The following is a 22,143-nucleotide window of genomic DNA, read 5'->3' on the forward strand; positions in this document are numbered from 1 at the left end:
AGCAAAAAAAAAAAAAAAAAAAAAAGAGCTCAGCAGAACAGTAGTGGAGGTATTTGCCTTCCTCAAGGTCCATTTTGACAGGATAGAAAAGATCCATGGATACTGTCTTTACATAAATATTGGCTTTGCAACAGCATGGAGTGAGCGCATGGCCTTGAACAGACGATAGCTGTTAGGCAATCCTTATTATCTTTAAAGTTCAAGGTTACTTGTTTACTGACATTTATTAAAAGGTACTGTTCACCCCAAATACTCTTGAACCTTAAATGGGCCTTTTCCGGCCTGGAAACCTATTGAGCATGGGAGTTGACTAGAATTGTACAAATTAAAATTAATAACAAAAGAGGAAAGACTCATTGCCTTAGTTTTGTTGCTAGCCAAGGTTACCGGACTGAGAAGGGCTTTGAGTTGATCAAGAATGGTGGATTTGTTTTTGTTGCTGTCATTTTTCTTGTCAACATTGCTACAACATGTTTCCAAAATTGTAAGGCTAGGAGCTTTCTTTTTTTTTTTTTTTTTAAAAAAAAAAGCTGAATAAATATGTAGCTGATACTATGATGTGGCGTTCACTTTGTGGGTCAGGTCACTGTGAAGGAATGTGGGAGAGCAACAGGGAAGCAGAACCTTAAGATGAAGACTGTGATCCCATACAGAGGAGGTCTTGTGGGACTGTGCAAAACTTATGAGGGGAAGGGAAAAGGTGGGGGAAATGAGGGGAGTATAAAAAGGGCTGGTTGTGTGTAAGAAGTGTGTCCTGCACCTTCTCTCAGCAGTCTGTCCTGTCACCTTATTAAATACTTTTTCCTAATTCTCTTTCCATATGTTGTCACTCTATTCTCTGTGAGGGTGCTGTGAGGTCCAGGTGCCAGCGGCTGGGGCAGAGGCTGTGGTGACTGGCTGCACAGATCAGGGTGGCAGCACCCAGAGGCATGGTGCTGGATGGGGCACAGGGTCCCTGGCATCGTCCCTGAACCCCATCTGGTGAGTGGGGAGCAGGAGGGATCAAGAAGCAGAGGGGAAGATGGGTAAAACTGCCAGGTACAGAGGTGAGAGCAGGAGGGCAGAGAGCCAGGGTGCTCTGCTGGCTGGAGGGGACACAACTGATTTGCACCTGCCAAGCATTGGGTGCACATACATTGGCATAGAAGAAAGTGCTGTTGTGTATCTGGGTGCTGCTGCTGTCCAGTTAGGAGCGGGGCTTGGCTGTTTGCAGACTCCGGACTCATTTGGTGCAAATCAAATGCAACTGATTCAAGCCCTCATCACTCGCAGGGGAAGCAGACCTGCTTTGTTTTGCCCTTGTATGAGTTAGCACTGTTCATTGGCAAAGCACTTATGGGGTACTCTGTGTTGGAGAACATCAGAATATCGGAGACCTTTCTTTCTCTTGGCTTTTGAGACCAAATTAGCTTAGCTCTAACCCCCTTACCCGGTCCTGAGCTCATTTCCAGCAGCATTTCTGACATCCACTCTTCCTGCAGCATGTGTCTGTCGCCTGGTCTTAAAGGCAGAAATCACTGAGTGAAATTCTCTGAACCCTCTTTTTCAAAAACTGGGCTTCATGCAGCCTAGAAAAGGGAATTTGCTTAAGCTGCTGCAGAGTGTGTGCCAAAACCCATCTACCTTACACAGCAGCCCGGTAACTCCAACTTGATTATAATGCACCTTCCACCTTAAAAATCTCTGTTCATCAAGGGAGAAGTACACACTGGAGAGCTCCACAGGGAAAGGCAAATACTTGCTGCCAATGGGGACAGGGGTGGTCAGCTGTGCGTCTGTATCAGCTGCTGGATGGGAATAAAAAGCATGTTCCCGCCCCAGCCTAGCTCTAGCCTAAGCTCCTGGACAGGTTCAGAGCTCTCATGGCACTCTGGGCGATTCTCCTCTGTACCTTGATAGCATCACTGCTTGGTGGGCTCTACCTCCTGGGTGTGTTTCGGAGACGGAGACCTGATGAGCCACCTCTGGACAAAGGTACCATTCCCTGGCTGGGTTACGTGCTAGATTTCAGAAAGGACAGCGCGGAGTTTCTAAAAAGGATGCAGAGAAAGCACGGGGATATTTTCACAGTACTGATCGGAGGCTATTATTTCACCTTTGTGATGGACCCCTTCTGCTTTGGAGCCATCATGAAGGAATCACGATCTAAACTGGACTTTAGGACTTTTGCATATAAACTGGTCCTGCAGGTTTTTGGCTACAAGCCCATTGAAGCCAACCATAGCATAATACATTCGGCGAGCATAAAGCATCTGATGGGAGACGGACTCACTGTCATAACACAATCCACACTGAAGAACTTTCAGAAGCTGATGCTCTTCAGTCTGAGCCCAGGAGAGGAGAAGCGAGCGTGGCAAGAAGATAACCTCTTCCACTACTGCTACAACATCGTCTTCAGAGCCGGGTACCTGTCTCTGTATGGCACTGAGCCACACCAAGGGGCAGATGACACAGAGAAAGCTAATGAGCAAGATCGCATCCACTCTAACCAGCTGTTCCACGAGTTTCGGAAGTACGACCGCCTCTTCCCTCGCCTAGCCTATTCTGTGTTGCCTCCCAAGGACAAAATGGAAGCTGAACGGCTGAAGAGGTTCTTCTGGAGCATGCTGTCCATGAAGAAGGACAATATCAGTGGGTGGATAAGTGATCAATACCAGCTTATGGCAGAAAACGGTGTCCCCAAGTACATGCAGGAACGCTTCATGTTTATGCTCCTCTGGGCATCCCAAGGCAATACGGGTCCAACTGCTTTCTGGCTACTCTTGTATCTAATGAAACATCCAGAAGCTATGAAGGCTGTGAGGGATGAAGTAGCTAAAGTCTTGAGGGAGCATGGCCAGGAAGTGAAGCCAGGGAGCCCACCAATTGACATCACTAGGGAGATGTTAAACCAGACTCCTCTTCTGGACAGTGCTCTGGAGGAGACCCTAAGGCTGGTTGCAGCCCCAATACTGATCAGAGCAGTCCTCCAGGACACCAGACTTAAGACAAGCAGCGGAACAGAGTACACTCTCCGCAAGGGAGACAGGGTGGCTCTGTTCCCGCATATCTCTGTGCAGATGAACCCAGAAATTCACCCCAAGCCTAATGAATTTAAGTATGACCGCTTTGTAAACCCAGATGGCACCAAGAAAGTTTTCTACAAAAATGGGAAGAGGCTGAAATACTTCAACATGCCTTGGGGATCAGGAGTATCTATCTGCCCTGGGCGGTTCTTTGCTGTAGCTGAAATGAAACTGTTTGTGTTCTTGATGCTAAGTCACTATGACCTGGAACTGGTCAACAAAGAGGAGGAGATCCCAGCGATAGACATCAGCCGCTGGGGATTCGGGACGATGCAGCCTGTTCGTGATGTTTGCTTCAGATACCGACCACGCTTTTGATTTGAGATGTCCTTGTTGCATTGTTTGTTCTGGTGTTATCTGTGAAATAAATTGTGTGATCCCATGGTTATCAGATTGGTGTGGCACCAACACTAATGATCTTGTTTGCTTAATGGTTATCATGGCTTTTTCTCTTTGCCTCCTTGACATGTATCGCTGTTCTGTGTCTCCAGTTATTCTGGTGTTGGGTTATGTGGTAACAGCTCACCTGCACACCCATAAAGGAGCACAGAGAGACAAATAGTACCCTGCCAGGCTACTTGCCAGCCTCATCATGGGGGTCATCAGCCCATCAAAAGCCCATCTGCACTAGCCCAGAGGAGCACAAGGGCATACCAGCAGGTGGGAACCCAAATTAAGGGCTTCCAAGGAATGAGTATTTTGTCCAGGTCCCTCCCAGGACTGTCCCAGTGGAGCCATCAGACCCATAATCCCGGTGTGAGGCCCATTGAAATGTGTCCTTGGGATCACCATCTGGACTAAGGGGGATTGCTGTCAGGGGAGGGGGCACATCTTATGGTAGGCAGGGGAAGAGCCTTTTGGGATTGCACTGATTTTATGATGGAATGTTTAAGGGAAGAACCAAAGGTGGGGAAAAGGAGGGATTTAGGTGATTTGGGGAGAAAAATAGAGGGGTAAGGGGAAAAAAATGGCTGGTTGTGATTAAATAGGCAGCTGGTCCATACACTTGTCTGGTCACACCCTGCACCTGATCAGCACAGTCTGTTCTATTGTCTTATTAAGTTCCTTTCCTTAAACTCCAGACCATGAGTTGGAGGTCCCATGTGTCTGTGGTGTCGGCAGCTGGGGATGGGTGTCTGGGGTACAGTGCCTGAACCTTGATGGGGAGGTGAGCTCCTAGCGTCTTGACGGTCCTCTACCCTCTCCTTGATCCCCATGGGCCGATGGCGTTCCCAGGAGATGCCTACTAGAAAGTGCCACCTCCAATCCAAATTTCAACCCCATACTCTGCAAAGGCCCAAAGCGGCTATAAGGAATGGGATAGGGTGATGAGAAGGAGATAGAAAACCAATGTGGGGCATGAAAAAACAACTTCAGCCCCTTACAGGCTACAGCCACTGCAACCTTATGAGCCCCCAAACATCTGTTTTATCCACCAAATCCAATGCACAATAAATCTTTGCTCTAAGCTTTTCTTTTTTTTTTTTTTTTTTTTTTTTTTTTTTCTTTCAATAATTAGGGCTCTGACATCACTCAGAAGATAAAACACAGCATTTTAACACTGACACTAACCTTGGACTTTGGAGATTATGTATGATCAAGGAATGAAACTCAAACAATTTCACATGTGCCCAAGCATCAAAGCCAGATACTAATCTATCCTGCAAAGGACAGGGTTATGTTGTAACTGCATATTGAGGGCAAACTATTGCGTATTGCCAGACTGGTCGTTAGCCAGTGTGGAAATTTAGGAAGAAGCTATCAAGCAGCTGTGGCAGAGGCAAGGAAAACCAAAAACTACTTGTCACTGCACAAGGCCTGACTGTGACAATAAATACTCCCATTAACAATTCCAGCAGCTTTTCACAACTTCCATGTTCCCTCTACAGTTCTCCCCTCTTTTTAGTTACCTGTGTGTTCATTTCTTTGCTCTGCTACCAAGAATTAAGCTGAAGCTCTTCCCATGTTCTGGTGAACGGTATGACAGCTCCAAACCATGCCCAGGAATGCCTCGGAATAGCTGGGCAGGTCAGAGCCGTAGTGACACCCTGGCCAAGGGATGTTCCCACTCCAAGGCAATACTCTAGCAAGAGTATATTTTGTGTGGATGGTTTGCATGAAGGTTGTTTACTGCTAATGCACAGTGTATATTTGTGGTTATCACTTGTAGGGACCCCAGATCAGAGTTGAGGGCTGAGGGACGGGTGTTGCACAAACATGGTCTAGGCTTGGGAGTAGGATATAAAAATAAGGACAATGACAATGATTCAGCAGAAAAATCTGGCTTTACTTCCTTGTCAGAATGGTTTATTTAACCAAACAGTATTGAGTCTATAAAAGACCCCAGACATGCTCAAATGCATGCAGTTATGAGAAGCAACAACAACAAAAAAATTACTTCATTTGAGTCATACACAGAAGAGTGTGAAAGCTCCAAATGAGTTAATCTGCAATTCAGTTTTATGCTTGGATGGCACTGAGCTTTCAATCCCAAAGTGTACCAGCAAGAGCAAAGAACTAGCCTGTGCCAATAGAAACCTTATTGTATTTGTAAAAGAAGTTAAATTGGAAGGAATCCAGGGTCATGAAAAGTTTACTGGAGGGACAGACCTCATGGTAGTGTCTGTCTCGTGTAACTTCTCTATCCCCCAAGAGAACTGAGCATGGAGTCTGGCCTTAAAACTTTGGTTTTCTCTTCTGTAGTGGATAGTGAAGACAATATTACTTTGACATTCAAAGCTTTATGATCTATTGAGTCAGTGTCTGCTCTCAGTTACAGTTCCTGCTCTGCACACTGCAAAGGAAAGAGTCATGATGCTGCACACTTCAGGTTTGGAACAATACGAGTTAAACGTGTTGGAAAAGACAATCCCTGGTTAAACAGCATCACTTCTAGTATTAAACTGTAATGCATTAGGAACTGTTTTCCGGTTCTCATTCCTCTAAACACAGCCAGATACAGCTCTGAGAAAGCCTCTGCTTACTGCTTCTTGTAAGGAAAATTGAAGAAACTCAGATGCACCAGTGGATACATCATTCACTTCAGAGAAACTCAAAGGTTATAAGTACAAAACGATGACACAGCTATCACCATCCATTGCAAAGGAAAGCGGATTTTGAAGGAGGAAGAGGAACATCAAAGTTCAGGATTTTTTAAAAGAATTAAAACACACAGCATTTGCCCTCAACACTGCTGCCCCATCTCCTGGTAGCTGTGCCTATGCACTCCCCAGAGAAGAGCAGCAAAGTCTCGTAGTGGTACAACATCTGCGTGTAACTAGGTCATGGCCACTGTTGCATTTGCTGCCTTTTCTGTCTGGTGGCCAAGTTATTCCCATGAGTCTCAGCATATGCAGAAATACCTTGTGGCAGGCAGGACGCAGAGACAAACACAGTCAAGCCAGGCAGAATGGGAGAGCATTTCTGATGGGAAGCAAAGCAAGGCTGCAATGAACCACTCACACCACCACCTGACAGCTTGGGTGGGCTCAGGAGAGGCTTTCTGCACAAGCCTGTTTTAGCCCCACTTGTGGGGAAAGCCATACAACTAAATGCTCCATGTGCCAACCGTAGGGAACATCTTTCCCAGAGATGCCCATAGACCAAGTCACAGCTTGGTTTCTTCAAGAGTTGTTTCTGTGTGTTTGTTCTTTAACACATTTTTAAGATAATTGATGCAGATACAGTCAGACAGGTGAGTGGCTGCCTATGTGGATCCTATGTGACATCTAGGTCTAATGGGAGACTTCAAATACATGCCCCCAAAGCCAAGTTTTGTGGTGTTTTCAAACTCTGAAACCTTTGAGGAGCTTGGTCAACTCTGCAGACATGACAGTGGAGGTGCCCATGGAGAACTGGTGACCCTCCATGGAGCCACACAGCTCACTGAGCAGTGGAGCGGGCTCTAAGAGAGCAGGAGCTGGGCTGCCCAGCTGGACAGGCATACAGAGAGTCAACGTGGGCCCCAGGGAAAACAGTAACTTTTCTCAAAGCTAAGCAAGCTGTGGCCTCTTTCAGGAGTAGGATGTGCAATGTATCAGTTACTGGAAAACCCCATTGCTATTACCCTCCCCATACACACCTTGTGCTACAAAGTCAAGCTACAAAGCTGCTTTCACGGAAACTGTCTCTGCTTGTTTCTTGTGACTTAGGCAGGAAAGAGTTTCCACACAGAATATGAAAAGCCCTGGTTAAAATCTCTTCTGTGGTACCGCTGTCACACACGTAGCACACACCTCCTTCCTTTGCAGCCTCTTGCTGCTCCACAGGTAGAATAATAGCCCTCCTCTAGACCCGTGTTAATCTAGAGTCGGGCCCGTGGGGATGGTGGAGAACTTGGCCAGGTAAGTGACATGCTGAGCCTGACCACTGATGGATGCTAGCAGAGTCTCACTACTGCAGCCTTGTGTCTGGCACTTGGCAAAGACATAGGATCACTGGACAGGTTGGGAGGGAGCTCAGGATGTCTCTGGACCAACCTTCTGCTCAAAGCAAGGTTGGCTATCAGCTCAGGCCAGGCTGCTCAGAGCTTTAACTAGTTGGACCTCTAAATCCAAAGCCTGAAGATATATTGCTGTCTAATATTAGCCCCCCCCACCCCCCCCGAAAGTGCTTTACTCTTTCCTATTTTCCCTTCATAACTGGTCATTGAATTCTTTTAGATTGGAGGCAGGTGAGAAACCCACCAGTCACTCAGACCTTGTTGAGGTGGTCACGGTGGGATGAGCAATGCAGTAACATCTGAGAGCGGGTCTGGTGATCACGTCCTGGGGCCAGAGGCAGAAGTCAGTGCCCAGCATTTGCGCGCATAGAATCTTGCTGACCTCAGGGAAGGATTTGCAGAGCTGCTTGGGGCTGGTAGCTAGTCCCATTCACCAATCTTTCCTGGTTATTCAAGGGAGCATGCAGCCAAGTGACACACATAGTGTCAAGTTACCTTTGGTCAGCTGAGCCGTATTAACAGTCTGTATTTCTGTTCTCACCTTGTGGCAATACACATATATGGATTCATTTGCTCAGTTGTGCTAAATTGCATTCACAGGGAGCAGTTACCGCGGCTCAGCTGATGCACAGCAACTTGGCAGGACTATTTGGTACAAAACACTAAGTGCAGAAGGGGAGAGAGAGACAATTCACGCCTGTCACCACATCCACGTCACTGTGCAATCATGAGGCCGTACTTCGAGCACAGCAGATCCCTTTTCTTTTCCCGATCAGTGAGGAAATTCCTCAGTTTGGTGGTGGGGAAAGTAACCAGTGCTTGCTGCCTGTGGTCCAAACCTGTCTCCTGAAGCCATGGGCTCTGAAGGCACTCTGAGGCTGATGGCCTTCCCCTAGAGCAGACAAAGGTGAAAAGCTGAGTCAGGGATCTGTACTGGGTGAAGAGGCTCCTTGCAAATGTAGAGAAAGAAGGGGTGGTAGCCAGGATCTGCACCAACTGTGCTGTTGGGAGAGCAGAGACCATCTTACCAGGGGTTTGCACACAGTGTGCTCTGGAGAAAGGACACTGCTCCCCCGGAGAGACCCGCGTAGCATCGCGTGAGCTTCACTTTACCCTTCCTGGTTGCTCTCAGAAACTCACAGGCTACATCGGAGCTGACAGGGTAGTTGGCACTCAACCTGCCCCAAAAGAAGAGAACTGATCAGCATGACAGGCATAGCTTAAGATGCTCCTTCTCCCAGGAATTCTCACCCAGCAGTGAGAGGAGGGTCATGGTGATGCACAGAGATATCATATAGGAAAAATCTCAGAGGCCACTGTTCTTCAGCTGGTTTCATGAGTTTGGCTGCTTTCCCTCTTGGTGTAACGTGAATTTTCTTGGTAAAGCTGGCGCCTTTCAGATGAGTCTGAATGAGAAACGCCAGCAGCTGCTGTGTTATAAAACAACCTCCTTACTCTACTCAGAGACATCATTGGGACTGGGCATCCTTGCATGGTGCAGCCAGCTCCATACCCTCCGTCACACAGCCTTCTGTGTATTACCAAGGAGAGGGGGCATAACTGAGGGTAAGGCTCTGAGGCAATGCAATCTCTCCCAGTTGATGACTCTGAAACTGCACTTTTAAAGCTGCTCATAGGGCAGGAAATGACAGACTGACTTACATGATGAAAGCTGTGATTCCGATGGACCAGATGTCAGTTTGCGGGAGGGCTCCTTGCTCTGTCAGGAGTTCTGGAGCTAGAAAAGCAAACTGGTGTGAGCCAGACTCCTCTCCAACGCACTGAGACCAGCACAAAAGCAGTGGGTTATGCTTTGCTACCTTCCCAAGAGTGAAGAAGAAAAAGTTTCTAGTACAGGAAGGTGGCTGAGTAAGACACCCTCGTGTCTGCAATGAAACCTTGAGAACATCACGTCCCTGAGCTCTGGACACATGCATGCCAACCAGAGCGGTGTTGGCCGTGACCTCTGTCTTTGTCCTCTGTGGTCTGCCGGTGGGATGGCTGTCACCACTAGCTGTACCCACAAACTCACACTGTTACTGGAGGGCAGCACCTGGGAGGCTTTGCTTGCTGAGGCCAACTGCTGCCTTGACCAATGGACTGTCTTTCTGTTTACAAAAGATTGCATACAAGGCCAAGGCTGCTGTTACTGAACTCTGTACTCACCCATGGTTTCAACATAGTCTGTGCACTTGTCCATAGTAATAACTTTGTCTTGTGTATAGAACTGTGCATTGCCAAAATCCAGGAGCTTCAGCAGGCTGGGCTCGGTGATAATCATGTTTTCAGATCTGAGATCCAAGTGCAGGATGCTGTGTGCGTGGAGGTATTCAGTAGCACTGAGGATCTGCCACAGGTAATCTCGGACCTCCACTTCTGAGTAGGATGTCCTGGTAGAAGAAAGGGGATAGAAACCAGAGGTGTCCTATCTGCATGCCCAAGGGCACAATTCTACATCCACTATCATCCTCCCCTGGATGTCTAATCCCATGAGGCCTTTGAGAGTCAAGAATAAGCAACTCTATTCATTTTGCACATCTGTTGTACATAGAGAGGCTGGTGGGTACTGTGAGTCAGGTTTACAGATGCAAGAAGTTCAGGAGGATGTAGAGCTGCATGTCAGAGAAAGCAGTGGCTGTGCAGACATCAGAACACAGATGTGATGCCCACCATTCCCTCTCCTTTAATCAGAGGATTTCAGCAGATCCATTTTCTGCTTTTGTGAGAAATAATGTGGAGAAGTGAGGCTTCTTGAACCACAGTAATCTCCTTGTTATGGGAGAGGGGGTTTCATATCAGCTACTGTAAACTGCTTTCAACATCTTGACTGGGTGACCCTGAATTGTCCCCTACCCCAACCCTGCAAGGAGTGTAAGTAATTTTTTTATGTCACAAGAAGTTGCATAACAAAGGAATCACAAATCCCATGTGCAATGACAGCACACTGGAACAGATGTAGAGAGATAATCCAGTTTGTCAGCAGAAGAAAGTAAGTGTTTTGCTCCCTACACCAGCCCCGACTGGAAAACCCTTCCCTCCAGTTGTTATTACCGTAATGCCAAAGAATGGAGTAGCTCTGGTCCCACGCACATCTCCTGGATCAACACTAAGTGCCGTGGGCTGACATAGGCTCCCTTCAGCTGAGCTATGTTTGTGTGATGAAGCTTCCTCAGGACTTGGTACTCCAGGAGCACGGTCTGCTTGTCCTCTTGCCAGTAAGGGATAATTTTAGCAGCTAAAGTCTTGCCGCTTACTTTTTCCCTGCACTGTCGGACGATGCTGAAACGCCCTCTGGTACAAAGAATCAGAAAGCCAAGTTATACCTCTCTGCTACTCCTGGAAGAGCCAGGAGCTTTTGTTCTTGAAGATCACCAGGAGCCCATGCTGTGTTTTTCATCCATGCCCAGTGTGGAGTTATTGCATCTATTGTCACAGTTTGCACACCCTCCTGTGTCTCTAAATTGTGCAGTCACTTTAAATTGCAGGAGTGAGAGCTTAACTCCCCCTGCTGGCAACAAATTTGGTGCCTATCTTTTAGGCAGAGAAAGTTGAATCCCAAACCTGTGTCTGAAACTGATAGCTCCAAAGGTTGATGCAGCAAGGAGAGGAGCCTTTGTTAGCCCTGGGCTTACTTCACAATATACTAAGGGGCTACCCTGGTGCCCAGCACAGACCCTTTTGCTCTCCCAGAAAATCCACACCTGAATCTTGCCAAACCAAGATGAAGATCTCAGGTTTACATGTATTGCTGTGGAGGTGTTTTCAACATAACCCTGTGACACTAGTGAGCAGTGCATTTATGAAAGCGACTGGTCTAAACTCCAGCCACATGTGGCATTTCCCTCTGGCTGGTTGAGTGCTCAGATGTATTCGTTACCTTTTGATCTCTGTTTGGAAGGCATAGGTTTGGTAGGTTGGGAAGGGCTCGGATGGTGCGATTATTTCACTCTCTTCTTCAGCAGCAGCTGATGGGAAGCTCTGCATTGCAGCACGAAGTTCTGCAGAGAAAAAGTGACAGGAATTACATGGGAAAACACCTCTGTCTGGAAACTGGAGCCTCTCCGAGACACCCTCCACTATCTATGAACAACAAAGGCGGCAGCAGAACTTTCTCCAGACAAGTCTGCAGGTTGCCTCCCAGCTGTGGCACACAATGCTATTTGAATGCAACAGATTCTGGATGGTCTACCCAGTAATTCCCTCGTGTGACCACTCCAGACTGTGAGCTGGATTGTACATTGTGTGCATGATATCAAACAGCTCAGCCACTGGTTCTCATCTTCTCACATAACAAGTCATCAGGGCATGATAAGACACTGACAAAGAATTACAAAATTCTTTTAGTTGTGTATTTCAAGGCAGCAGCTGAAACTTGTTGCTCAGTTTCTGGCATGTGGTTGTGTCTGGGTGCTCCCTGAAATATTAAAACAGCCCTTGACACAAGCATCTGCTTGTAAAAGCTGGGCACGCTGAGATATCTTAATGAATCCTCGGCCAAGAGAAAGCAGAGGATTTAGGGTGAGTTAAAAATATCTCTGTGAACTGAGTTTTACAGAATAATCCTCTCCACTGGGAGGAAATTCCCTTTAGACCATCTTTCCACTTCTTGGCAGAAGGGATACTTCCTTTGCTACAAGGATATATATTTGCTTTGGAGTTATGTGTTTCTTAATTTCAAAAACACGTGAATAGTAGAAAAGTATTCAGACAGGTGAAAAAAATAGTAATTTGATCTTTCTTTACTTCAGAGGCAAAATACAGATGAAAAATGCACCACAGTAGGGTGATAATTCCTAGTAGCAAACACCAGAACATAAATAAATAAACTACTGAACTTAAGGCTGAGTCCATAACAAAGAGCAGGTCCAGGGCTTTCACCAGTGGCAGATCTATAGCAACAGATCAGTGCCTCCAGTAGCACATTCATTGGCCCAGAGCTGTTTCCTCATGATCTCACATCAAAAACTGAGTGTGTCTTCAGTGGGTAATTGATAGTTTCCCGATTTTTGTTTTATTTTTATATTCCTATATGTATGTATGTATGTATTGTTTATATTTACATATTGTTATTATTTTATTATTTCTTTGTTATGTATTTACACACATTCCCCTAACTGTGTCCAGAATTAGAAAATAATTTACTTTAAAATAAGAAAGCCAAAGAGAAAGAAGCCCTAAACCACCATGAGCCAAGTGGACTTGGCCTTGATTCACTTGATCTTGACTTCTGGACCCGCATCCAAAAGGGTGCAATTGTTTTGATGCAGGAAAACCACAATGCTTTCTTGTCATTTGATCTTACCCATTTGATCTTTCCCAGTGATTTTCACTTTGGCAGATGGGTTGCTGTAAGGGCCCCTTCCTGCTTTACTGGTGCAGGCTATCCTGAAGCAGTAGATAAATCCCTTGGAGAGATTTTTGGCATAGTAGCAGCAGTCAGCAATGTCAGAAGCAAGAGTCGTCCACTCCCCATCTTAACCAAGGAAAGACAGATGAGAGATTAGGACTCATTAAGATGGTCACACTGGGTTGGTTTGGGTTTTTTTTTTAATTTTGGGGGTTTGGTGGGATTTTATTTAATCAGCTTTACTTATATGCTTGGAATATGGAAGAACCAGTGAAATCTTGTAGAGTGAAGGAAAAACTGGCTTGCTATTGGCCAACTTTTGTGCATGGTGCCACTCGCTGTACATGTGCCAAACTCATCTTTTCTGAAATGAGCTGGTTTATATCTAATTAGTCCAAGGTGTGGCAATATTGTTTCAGAGGAATGGTGGAACTTTCCTGTATAGTTTCTGTTTATCTAATTCATGGCACCTATCTCTAATGCAAATATACATCAAAAAACTCCAAACAAAAGCCTAGCAAAAACATATATTATTTTTCCATTTGGCCCTGTCTTCAATCCTACTGAAACCATGAGGTGCAGGGAATTTGAGGACAGAACTATCCACTAACACCATATTAGCAAACCCAGTGATTGAAACTGGTGGGTTTACTCAGCTTTTATGAAACTCAGATGATTTCTCAGGGAACTGAAATTGTAGGTATGTTTTGGGCTCATTATTCATGGGACTGAGGTGTGAAGTATAAAATCACTAGCAAACATTTAATGATCCTTCATTTCACATGATGCTGTATCCCGTACTTCGCCATTGCTGCTGTGCTCAAGGCTGAACTCAACTCCCTGAGATTGCCTGAGATTAAATCCATCCTTTCATTCAAATAAACGCTGGTAGAGAGCCTCAAACCATAGGACGAGCAATATTTGGCACCCAAAACAAAGGTATCAATGACTTTGCAGGGTTGAATTAGGGTGTACGTTTGTATAAGAAGTGAAGATACAGCTTAGAAACAGAGCAGAGTGTCTGCAGAAGCAGTGTACAAAAGCCAAATAATGGATAAAACAAGGAAAAATTTTTTTTCTGATTATCTTAAATCTCCTGTGTTGAGGAAAGCAGCACTTTGCATGTTCCTGCCAAATACACAGAATGCAATGGAATATTGTAGATGTTGTTTCGTGTTTTTCTTCCTAATTGGAACAACTTGCATTTGTATCCTCCCCAAAGTCTCGCCCTACAGTTGTGTCAAAAGGAATAACAACAAAGAAAGCTGTGTTGGAGGAAAAGTGGCTGACACCAGCCACAGAGTGAAAAGGCAAAGCTGCTGCCCATGCTCCTGCCAATCCAGAAAGGAGTGCATATATGTTTGGAGAATTGAAACATGGAGCAGTTGAATCCAAAAGGCTGTGTATGTGTGACTGCAGTAGAAATTACTATCAGACATAGCATTCATAATCATAACAGCAAATGCAGTTCCAAGAGAGATGGAACAGGCTTGGGGATTTGATTCAAAGTTCTTGGAATTAAACAAGAAAACATCCACTGATTTTGTCAGGCTCTGGACCAAATCTTGGAAGAGAACATCAAAGGGTTGATTCAGTTTTGCCAAACTTTTGTCATCTTTTCCTGGCTGTTCGGCCTAAGCCTCCTGCATAATCAATGGAAAAAGAAAGCATGGCTGTTTAGCATAGGTTGAATTGCCTTTTTGACAGACCATCTGTCTCCACAGACTGCACAGAAAGCCTGGGTATAGGATGATATTGTCTGCTGATCATTATTGCTGGACATTATTAGTGTATAATGTCAGAACTGTAATTTGAGAGGACTGCTCAGGACTGGGTATCTGGCACCAGCCATGCATATTCTTCTGTAGCTGTTCACTTTTTGGTCACAGCTTCCATGTGACCTAGTTTGATTCACACTTTAGCAAAGCCTTTGTATGAGTATACATATTCCAGGCTGATTTAGCCAGTACAACATCTAACTTTTACAGGGCTAAATGATGGCTCTATGCATTTCATTCCAAACTCTAAACTAGGGAGCTAAAGTCAGGCTGGTTTTGAATAAAAATAAAACATCTGGCTGGTGAAGAGATCATACAAACTGAGATGTTCCCCGCAAGGTGTAAGGGCGGTACTCCACTTTACCTTCACTCTTGCACTGGACAGTGTAATGGACGGGGGTGTTGGTTTCCACAGGTTTCCAGACCACCTGCACTCCATCCTCATAGACCTCCACGATGTCAGGGGGTGGGGGGCTGGGAGGAACCTCTGTCGAGAGGAGGCACAAAACCCAGTGACTGTTAGCAATAGCACCGCTGTGATACATACCTCTACACCCAGCATTTCTCAACCACAGGTATTCTTTTTTTTTTTATATATATATATATAAAATACATATGGTTTTTATATATATAGGTATATATGCACACATAACTAGTGGAACATCAATGTAACCATGCCTAATTTAAACTCAGCATTAAGATTTTGAAGTCTGGTTCTAGAACCACATGGTTACTGGAATGGCTCTGGATGCAGGACTGAAACTAAAGAGTAGGAATAAATACTGCAAAATGTGCCACGTTACCAGACAGCAAGGGCTGTGTCTGTGGACTAGAGCAGGCGAGGGAGGGATTGTCCCCTGAACCTATCTGCAGAAATCTCACCTTACAGGTATTTATAGGTCACATTTTAGGGCAGAAATACTCATTATACCTACACTTCTGTGGATACTTCTCCTACCTGCTTTTCTTAGAATGCAAGAGGTGGATGCTGAGCCCAGGGAGTTTGTGGCCACACAGGTGTAAATTCCAAAATCATCAGCACTAACAGAGAGAATAGTTAACAGCTGGAAGTTTTTGAGCGTGGCTGAGATGAGGATCTGGCTGCTTTTGTGGACAGGTATCCCATCTGAAAAGCAGAAGATGGGAGAGATAAGTACCCTGCACATTTATACCAAGGTGTCTAAAACCCTCCCTGCACCCCTGTCCCAGAGGTTAGGGACTCCCTAGGGGGATGCCAGTGTCACCTCTGAACCAGTCAATGTGCAGGGAGGAGTGAGCCGCCGTCCGGCACGACAGCGTCACACACTGTCCAATGGCAGAAGCCTGATCGATGAGCTCCTCAACAAATGCAGGTGCTGCAAAGGAGAGGAAAAGCAGTGACTCAGAGTAGCCAAGAGGACTATGTGGAAAATAAGTGCACACATGACATAAGAAAGCATTTTTAATTGGTTCAGGAATATTTCTGGGCCATGCTGTGGCACTCTGACTACTGGCTGGAGAATCCCCTGGGCATTTGGCACACAGGTGCAGGAGCACTGTTCAGCCCCGTGGATGTAGTGTGACTGCTCATAAATGATAATCCAGATGGGCCTTGGAAGGTCCACAGGGAACATCTGCATTGCCCATCCCTGCTGGTACAGCTAAGGCAGCGGAACAGCTCAGAGGAGAGTGAGCACGTCACAGCAAGAGTTTTCTTCTGGCCTAGCTTAAATGTGGGGACAAAACTAAAGGATGGTATTTCAAGGACGAGGAGATCAGATCAAGACAACAACAGAAGAGAGAAGAGATATAAGATGGATATGGAAGGAGAAAAAAAACCCATAGAACATCAAATCTGCTGTTGTCTCAAGAGGAATGGGGAGACCAGGTTTTCTGTGCTCTCCAGGGCTTTTTCTCCGCAGTGCCCACGAGGTGCCAGTCTCACACACCTGCGTTTCTCAGTGCTTGGTTGGGCTCTGCTGAGTGCTGGGACATTAACCTGAGCTCAGAAAACGCTCCTGCTGGACTCAAGGGGAAATTTTCCTGGGCAAAGGGAAATGTGGCTTTGCTACCATGCCATTTGAGGCTGCTGCACCATTTTTCATTTCATAGATCTATAGCAGTGTGTCTGGCCCTAACACCTGCATGCAGGACTGCAGCATAGGAATTCATAATTCCCTGCTTCTGCTATACCACCCTTGGATAGTCCATTATTCTCTTTCTACACATGGATTTTTATTCATTTGCAGTGGCTTCCTAGAATGGCTTCAGTTTGCAAGCAATGCCAAAGACAAGACAGTTTCAGTAAGGATATAGTCATGATGTAAACGGGGGAGACTGGCTCATATTGCATGAGTGGTCCAGGTCATCTTAAGACAATCACTGAAGATCCACACTTAGAAACAGGCCTCACATAGCACTGTCATATTCATTAGTGATACTTCATAATAAAACTAATTGATGACTTCTGCAATAGCAATACCTTTCTCCTTAGGCATGAGGCTTGATAACTTGAATGAAGAGAGTGCTGATTTCCTCTTCAGAGATCCTTCAGTCCCTGTTAAGAGCTCTTTTTCTACTGCCTCGCTTCCCAGCTCGCCAAACTCTGTTTTGAAGAAAGGATGAGAAGTCACTCAAGACCATCCTTCTCCCTACGGCATCCACTTACAGCAGACAGTTCTGCCATTTACACATAAATAGCTCAGCAGCCACAGGTTTCCTTGTTGAGCCTTCAGTCAACAAGGAAGGCTGTGGCAGCTATTACAAACAGAATGGTGTCCTGGAAGAGCAGGGCGTATCTCGGGATGGCAGAGAAGGACAGATTCTATTGTTCAGTGTCATCCACTTAGGTAGCCAGGGTGACTTCACCAACTTGTCCCAGTCACTTTAGCTTTAAAGATTTACCATGGTAAGATGATAACTTCACAAGAAACTGCAGCAAGGAAAGCATCATCCAGCTCTGATCTGCTTTTGTGCAAACTCAGACGGGGGAATCTAAGCCACTTCCATCAGCAGATTAACCCAGCTGACTCTGCACTAAAGTGAGCCAGTAACACAGAGCTCGTGGTGGGGATGAACTGGAAAACTCCAGTTTTGCAATGACTGTCTAACCACAGCTTCAGATATGCTGGGGAAAAGGGAAAAGGCAGATTTAGCAGAGCCCAGTTACTGCAGCAGATCTATGAACATACAGAGTAAAATAATTACCTTCCTCTGGCTCAGGAGATGTCTTTCCTTTTAGGATTCTTGAAATATGGGCAACAGAAGCTTTTACTTTCTTCTTCAGAGTCTGTTCCACTGACTGCTCCACTGAATGAGACCTTGCATATGGCTTAAAGAGTCCTGGCTTGTTGTAGAAGGAGCTTTTCTGCTTACCACTTGAGTCCTTTTCAGGGCCATACATTTCCTTATGACTCTCTGACCCTTTTCCCATGGCTAAATTGTTAGTTACCTTTGAATCCTCAGATATTTCCAGATGGTTCTTCCTGTTCTTATTCTCTGCCTCTTCTCTGATGCACAGTCTTTTATCCTTATGCAAATGTCCTGCAGGAGGTGACCTTGCCCTTTCACCAAAAGGTATAAACCGTCTACCAGTTGGTTTGGGTGGAGGCTTTCTATAGTTCATAAATTCAAATGGAAAATAGACAATGTCATACAAATCGGAGAAGTTCAAATAGGCAGGCTCTACCTCCGATATGTCAAATTTTGGAGTTCCACTGCCAATACTGGGTGTTTCATCCGACAGGTCTTTGATTTTCACTAAAGAGACTTCTAAGTGTTTACCAGTGTCCTTGCTCACTGACACTTGACTGGGTCTTTTTCCAGTGTCCAAGTCATCTGTTGAGGAAACACTCACTTGACTAGAAGTAGGGCTTTCAATCGCTAAGTCCTCCAGATGCTCACATTCGTGAGGAACTGTCTGTTCTCCCTGCCCTTCCAGTACCGCTGACTCACTCACAAGATAGGATTCTGCAAGATCATCTAGCTCAGAGACTTCTCCTCTTTTACCCCCTTGTACAGAAGGGAAGGAGGTGTCTGTGGGTGCTTGGCTACCTGGGCCTTTGAAGAACACCTCTGTGGGGGGAGAGATTTGCTTTCTGCATTCCTCTTCACCAGAAACTGAATCTGCCCAAACATTCATCTCTTCAGAGAGGGACACCATCTCATCCACTAAGCCCTCCAGCACAGCAGACTCCTCATCACTGTAAAAAGAAGACCTGTGATATGAGAGCCCCTGACTTTGATCCCTGTGGAGCGATGGTGGGACAGTTTTTCCATCATCACATCTTGCACTTTCTAAGGCAATACCTCTACCCTCACCGTAAACCTTTGGATGTTCCTCATATTCTAGCTCATAGACTGAAGTTGGAGCAACTTCTTGTTGTGAAGTGGTTAAGACACCTGGAGGCCCACCCTCCAGATCAGCAGAAACTCTGCCACTGGGGTAGGCAGCCCTGCGCTGCTCAAACACCTGATGTCCATCCCTGGGGAAAGGAGCAGGCATAGTCTGTCCAGCTGCTTGGCTTCCACTTGCTGTCACAACAGAGCTGCAGAGTGATACCATTGGATGTTCTTGCTTTTCTCTCTCATAGACTGAAGGGAGGGCAGTATTTTGGGAGGACACAGTTCTAGCTGGGTGTCCGCTCTCCAGAACAGCAGGCACTGTGCCATTGCCCTCAGAAACCTTCCGGGGTTCATCTCTCTCTATTTCAGCCTCATGTGCCAAACTAGGAACCACCTCTGTGACAGCTGAGTTTTCATTCCTCAGAGCAGCAGGCCTCTCCCTGCTATGAGCTGGCTGTTCCCTTTCAGCCTCCTGTGCTCCATCAGAGACTGAAGCCAGCACTGATTTTGGTGGTGGGACTTTTGGAACCAGATGCTCTCCCTTCAGGACGGCTGATGCTGTGTCTATGTGAACAGGAGCCCTCTTGTGTGCTTGGCTTCCACCATCAGGGACTGATGGTGGAGTGATTCCTGTAATACCCCCTCCTTCATCCTCCAGGACAGCAGATCTCACCTCTTTATAGGTCTTCATCTTCTGATGAGCACCTTCATTAGCTGTGTTCAGAGCAGTTAGGGTACCTGGCCGTTTGCCCACCAAGACAGTAGTTGCTGGAACACTTTGACCAGGAAGTTCCTGACTTTTGTCTTTACATACTGGAAGTGAATTGGTTTGTGTTTGCGGGCTTGTTAAAACAGTAGAGCTTTCATGCTCCATGAGACCAGATTTGGCAACACTATGAGCAGAAATCTTCTCCTGTGAATGTTTCTGCCTGTTGTCTTTCCAAGGTGGGACTGGGGCTGTCCTTTCAATAAGCAAGCTTTCACCTTTCCGATCTGGATGGATGTCAGTACTGTGAGCAGACTCCTGGGGCAGATAGACACCTCCCTTACTTGTAGGGGCTGACTTGGAGATGGTTTCTGACCCTGTGAGAGCTGAGATGGACTGCTTGCCCTCCTGAAAACCAGTGTTAGAGGCACTACCAGGGGAAGATTTACCCTCCATGCTTTCATGTTTTTGAGCTGATGATGCAGTTACATCTGAGCACTGGACAGTTAGAATGGGGCTTTTGCCTTCCAAATCTTCCACTTTATCCTCAATGTAAGTAGCTTTTGACTTCTTCAGTAAATGTTTCCTCTTCTCACTCCTATGAGGTGAAACTGGAAGTCTCTCTAGCTGCTGCACAAAATTAGCCGGGCACCCATTACCCTCACATGGTGTGGAAGGAGGGGGCTGCCCTTCTGAGCAATCCTTGCTGGCTCTCCTGAAGACCTCTTGCTTTGAAGTGTCTGCAGAACATCCCTTCCCAGGCTCTGCAGACATGTCGCAGTGACCACCGCCTTCAGGGCAACTTTCCTGTGACAATATATCATAGTCTTCTTCCAAAATATCTTGTTCCCTCACTGATCTTGAGGGTCTCAGCCTGTAGTCATCTAGGGAACGGCTTCGGCTAGCACCCACAATGGCAGGATGTGGTGGTTTCCTTGCAGTGTCAAATGAAGCTGATTTGGTCAAGGAACCAAGTAGACTTTCCCTGTGATCATCTCCATCATCAGTCCTTCCTTCTTCTTCTTCCAGTTCGAACTGCTCTAGAAGGGGTTCACGGAGACCACTGAGGGGCACCTTTGAATATCCAGCTTTCCGGAAGGTCCTTCTGGCTCTGTCCATGTGCTTTCTGAACTCCCTGCCTGGTGAGGAAGGCCCCCTTGCAGGTAGCTCAGCTGCTTGGCTGTAGAAAGTGCTTTTAATGACACTCTGTCTAGGAACACAGACAGGTGCCTTTTCTGTCCCACCCCCAGCTTTTTCAGTTCTGTCCTTATCAGACAAAAATACATCTGGTTTTTCTTCCTGACATAAGTGTGATGTGCTTTCTGTGGAGGTCCTCACTGATGAAAGCTCAGCAGCACCGCTTCTTTGGGACTGCTCTGCTCTTTCATCTTGAAGTCTGGAATGGAGCCCTTCCTCTTTCTCCTTTAAGATACTTGTCATGAGCTCTTTACTTTCTGTAGGTGATTTGTCCCCCACCTCAGCTTTCATCGAAGCATACTTCCTCCTCATGGGTTTTACAGGAGGGACTGAGATTTTGGAGTACTTCTCTTCACTTGCATGTTTTGGAGGCTTCTGATGGCTTGGTGCATCAAATATGGACAAGTGCAGTTCGGGTGTAGAGCCAAAGTGCCTCTTCTTGGGGAAATGTGAGTTCTCATTGTCTGAGGAGGAGCCGCTAGTACTGGACGAAGTGCTTTCTTCAATAAGATGTCGGGAGATGGCCAGGGAGGTGTTGTCGTGAGTCTTTTCTAGGATTTCTGGGATAGACCGCATTACCAGTATGGATTTATAGCACATCAGAGACCGCTGAAAAGCAAAAAAAAGATACAGCCCAATCAGATGGAAACATGGTGGGAGTATCGTAAAGCAAGTTACCAAAATGAACTTCTGCACTCTTTAGTACCACACGTACTAGTTTAGTAACACAGTGCTACCCTTTTGTAGATAACACCAATCCAGGCCTCATTTGCTTTCCAAGTCTTCCTCTTCTATCATTCACAGAGGTGAAACTGTATTGAGTTCAGGGGACATACTTGCTGTTGTGAACAGGGAAGCAGGATTCTGCTTGAGATTTTCAAAGACAATCTGGCCATTTTAAGCAGATGGAAAATGAGTTTTTAATGGAGCACTTCAGATGAGACCCTAGCTGGAGTAAATGGCCTTAAATCCGTTGACTGCAGTACGACCTAGGGTGACTTAGGGCAACAGAAGACCTGCCATACTGTAGGAGGTAGGATTCATCTGCTCTAACTTCTGCCGTGTGAGACATCTCAGCTGAAGTTTAGCAGCTGGCCTCTTCACAGAGCCAACAGAGAGGAACAGGCATCTTCTGAAAGCAATCGATTGGATTATTTTACAGGACCTCAGGAAAAGAGGATTCTTCTTGGGACCTGTCTATAATTCAATACCAATTGCAAAGGCATCTGAGGGTACCTAACTTAGACACAACCATGTGTCTTACAGGCACCTGCATTAGACCACAT

General features: G+C 46.0%; 2 protein-coding genes across 2 annotated transcripts in view; one reads left to right on the top strand and one right to left on the bottom strand.

Moving 5' to 3' along the window:
- The first annotated feature begins 1,847 nt into the window (after positions 1-1,847).
- Positions 1,848-3,383, top strand: LOC113476903 (5-beta-cholestane-3-alpha,7-alpha-diol 12-alpha-hydroxylase). Its single transcript, XM_026842903.1, has one exon. It carries the CDS (start codon positions 1,863-1,865, stop codon positions 3,381-3,383), a length of 1,521 nt encoding a protein of 506 aa, XP_026698704.1. The 5' UTR covers positions 1,848-1,862.
- Positions 3,384-6,221: 2,838 nt separating this feature from the next.
- OBSCN (obscurin, cytoskeletal calmodulin and titin-interacting RhoGEF) overlaps positions 6,222-22,143 on the bottom strand; it is a 184,822-nt gene continuing 168,900 nt past the window's right edge. The window contains exons 106-117 of the mRNA XM_026842630.1: positions 17,818-21,466; positions 17,093-17,215; positions 15,876-15,986; positions 15,590-15,757; positions 14,996-15,118; positions 12,809-12,979; positions 11,384-11,504; positions 10,558-10,797; positions 9,673-9,896; positions 9,169-9,244; positions 8,535-8,684; positions 6,222-8,398 (exon numbers count right to left, since the gene is read on the bottom strand). Coding sequence (XP_026698431.1) covers positions 8,221-8,398; positions 8,535-8,684; positions 9,169-9,244; positions 9,673-9,896; positions 10,558-10,797; positions 11,384-11,504; positions 12,809-12,979; positions 14,996-15,118; positions 15,590-15,757; positions 15,876-15,986; positions 17,093-17,215; positions 17,818-21,466 — 5,334 coding nt within the window. The 3' untranslated portion in view covers positions 6,222-8,220. The remainder of the gene's footprint in view (positions 8,399-8,534; positions 8,685-9,168; positions 9,245-9,672; positions 9,897-10,557; positions 10,798-11,383; positions 11,505-12,808; positions 12,980-14,995; positions 15,119-15,589; positions 15,758-15,875; positions 15,987-17,092; positions 17,216-17,817; positions 21,467-22,143) is intronic.

The sequence above is a fragment of the Athene cunicularia genome, assembly GCF_003259725.1.
Source record: "Athene cunicularia isolate RWA chromosome 2 unlocalized genomic scaffold, athCun1 chr2_part1, whole genome shotgun sequence".
NCBI classification, from domain to species: domain Eukaryota; kingdom Metazoa; phylum Chordata; class Aves; order Strigiformes; family Strigidae; genus Athene; species Athene cunicularia.

Coding starts and splice junctions, on each gene's coding strand:
- LOC113476903 (XM_026842903.1), top strand. CDS start 1,863: ATGGCACTCTGGGCGATTCTCCTCTGTACCTTGATAGCATCACTGCTT.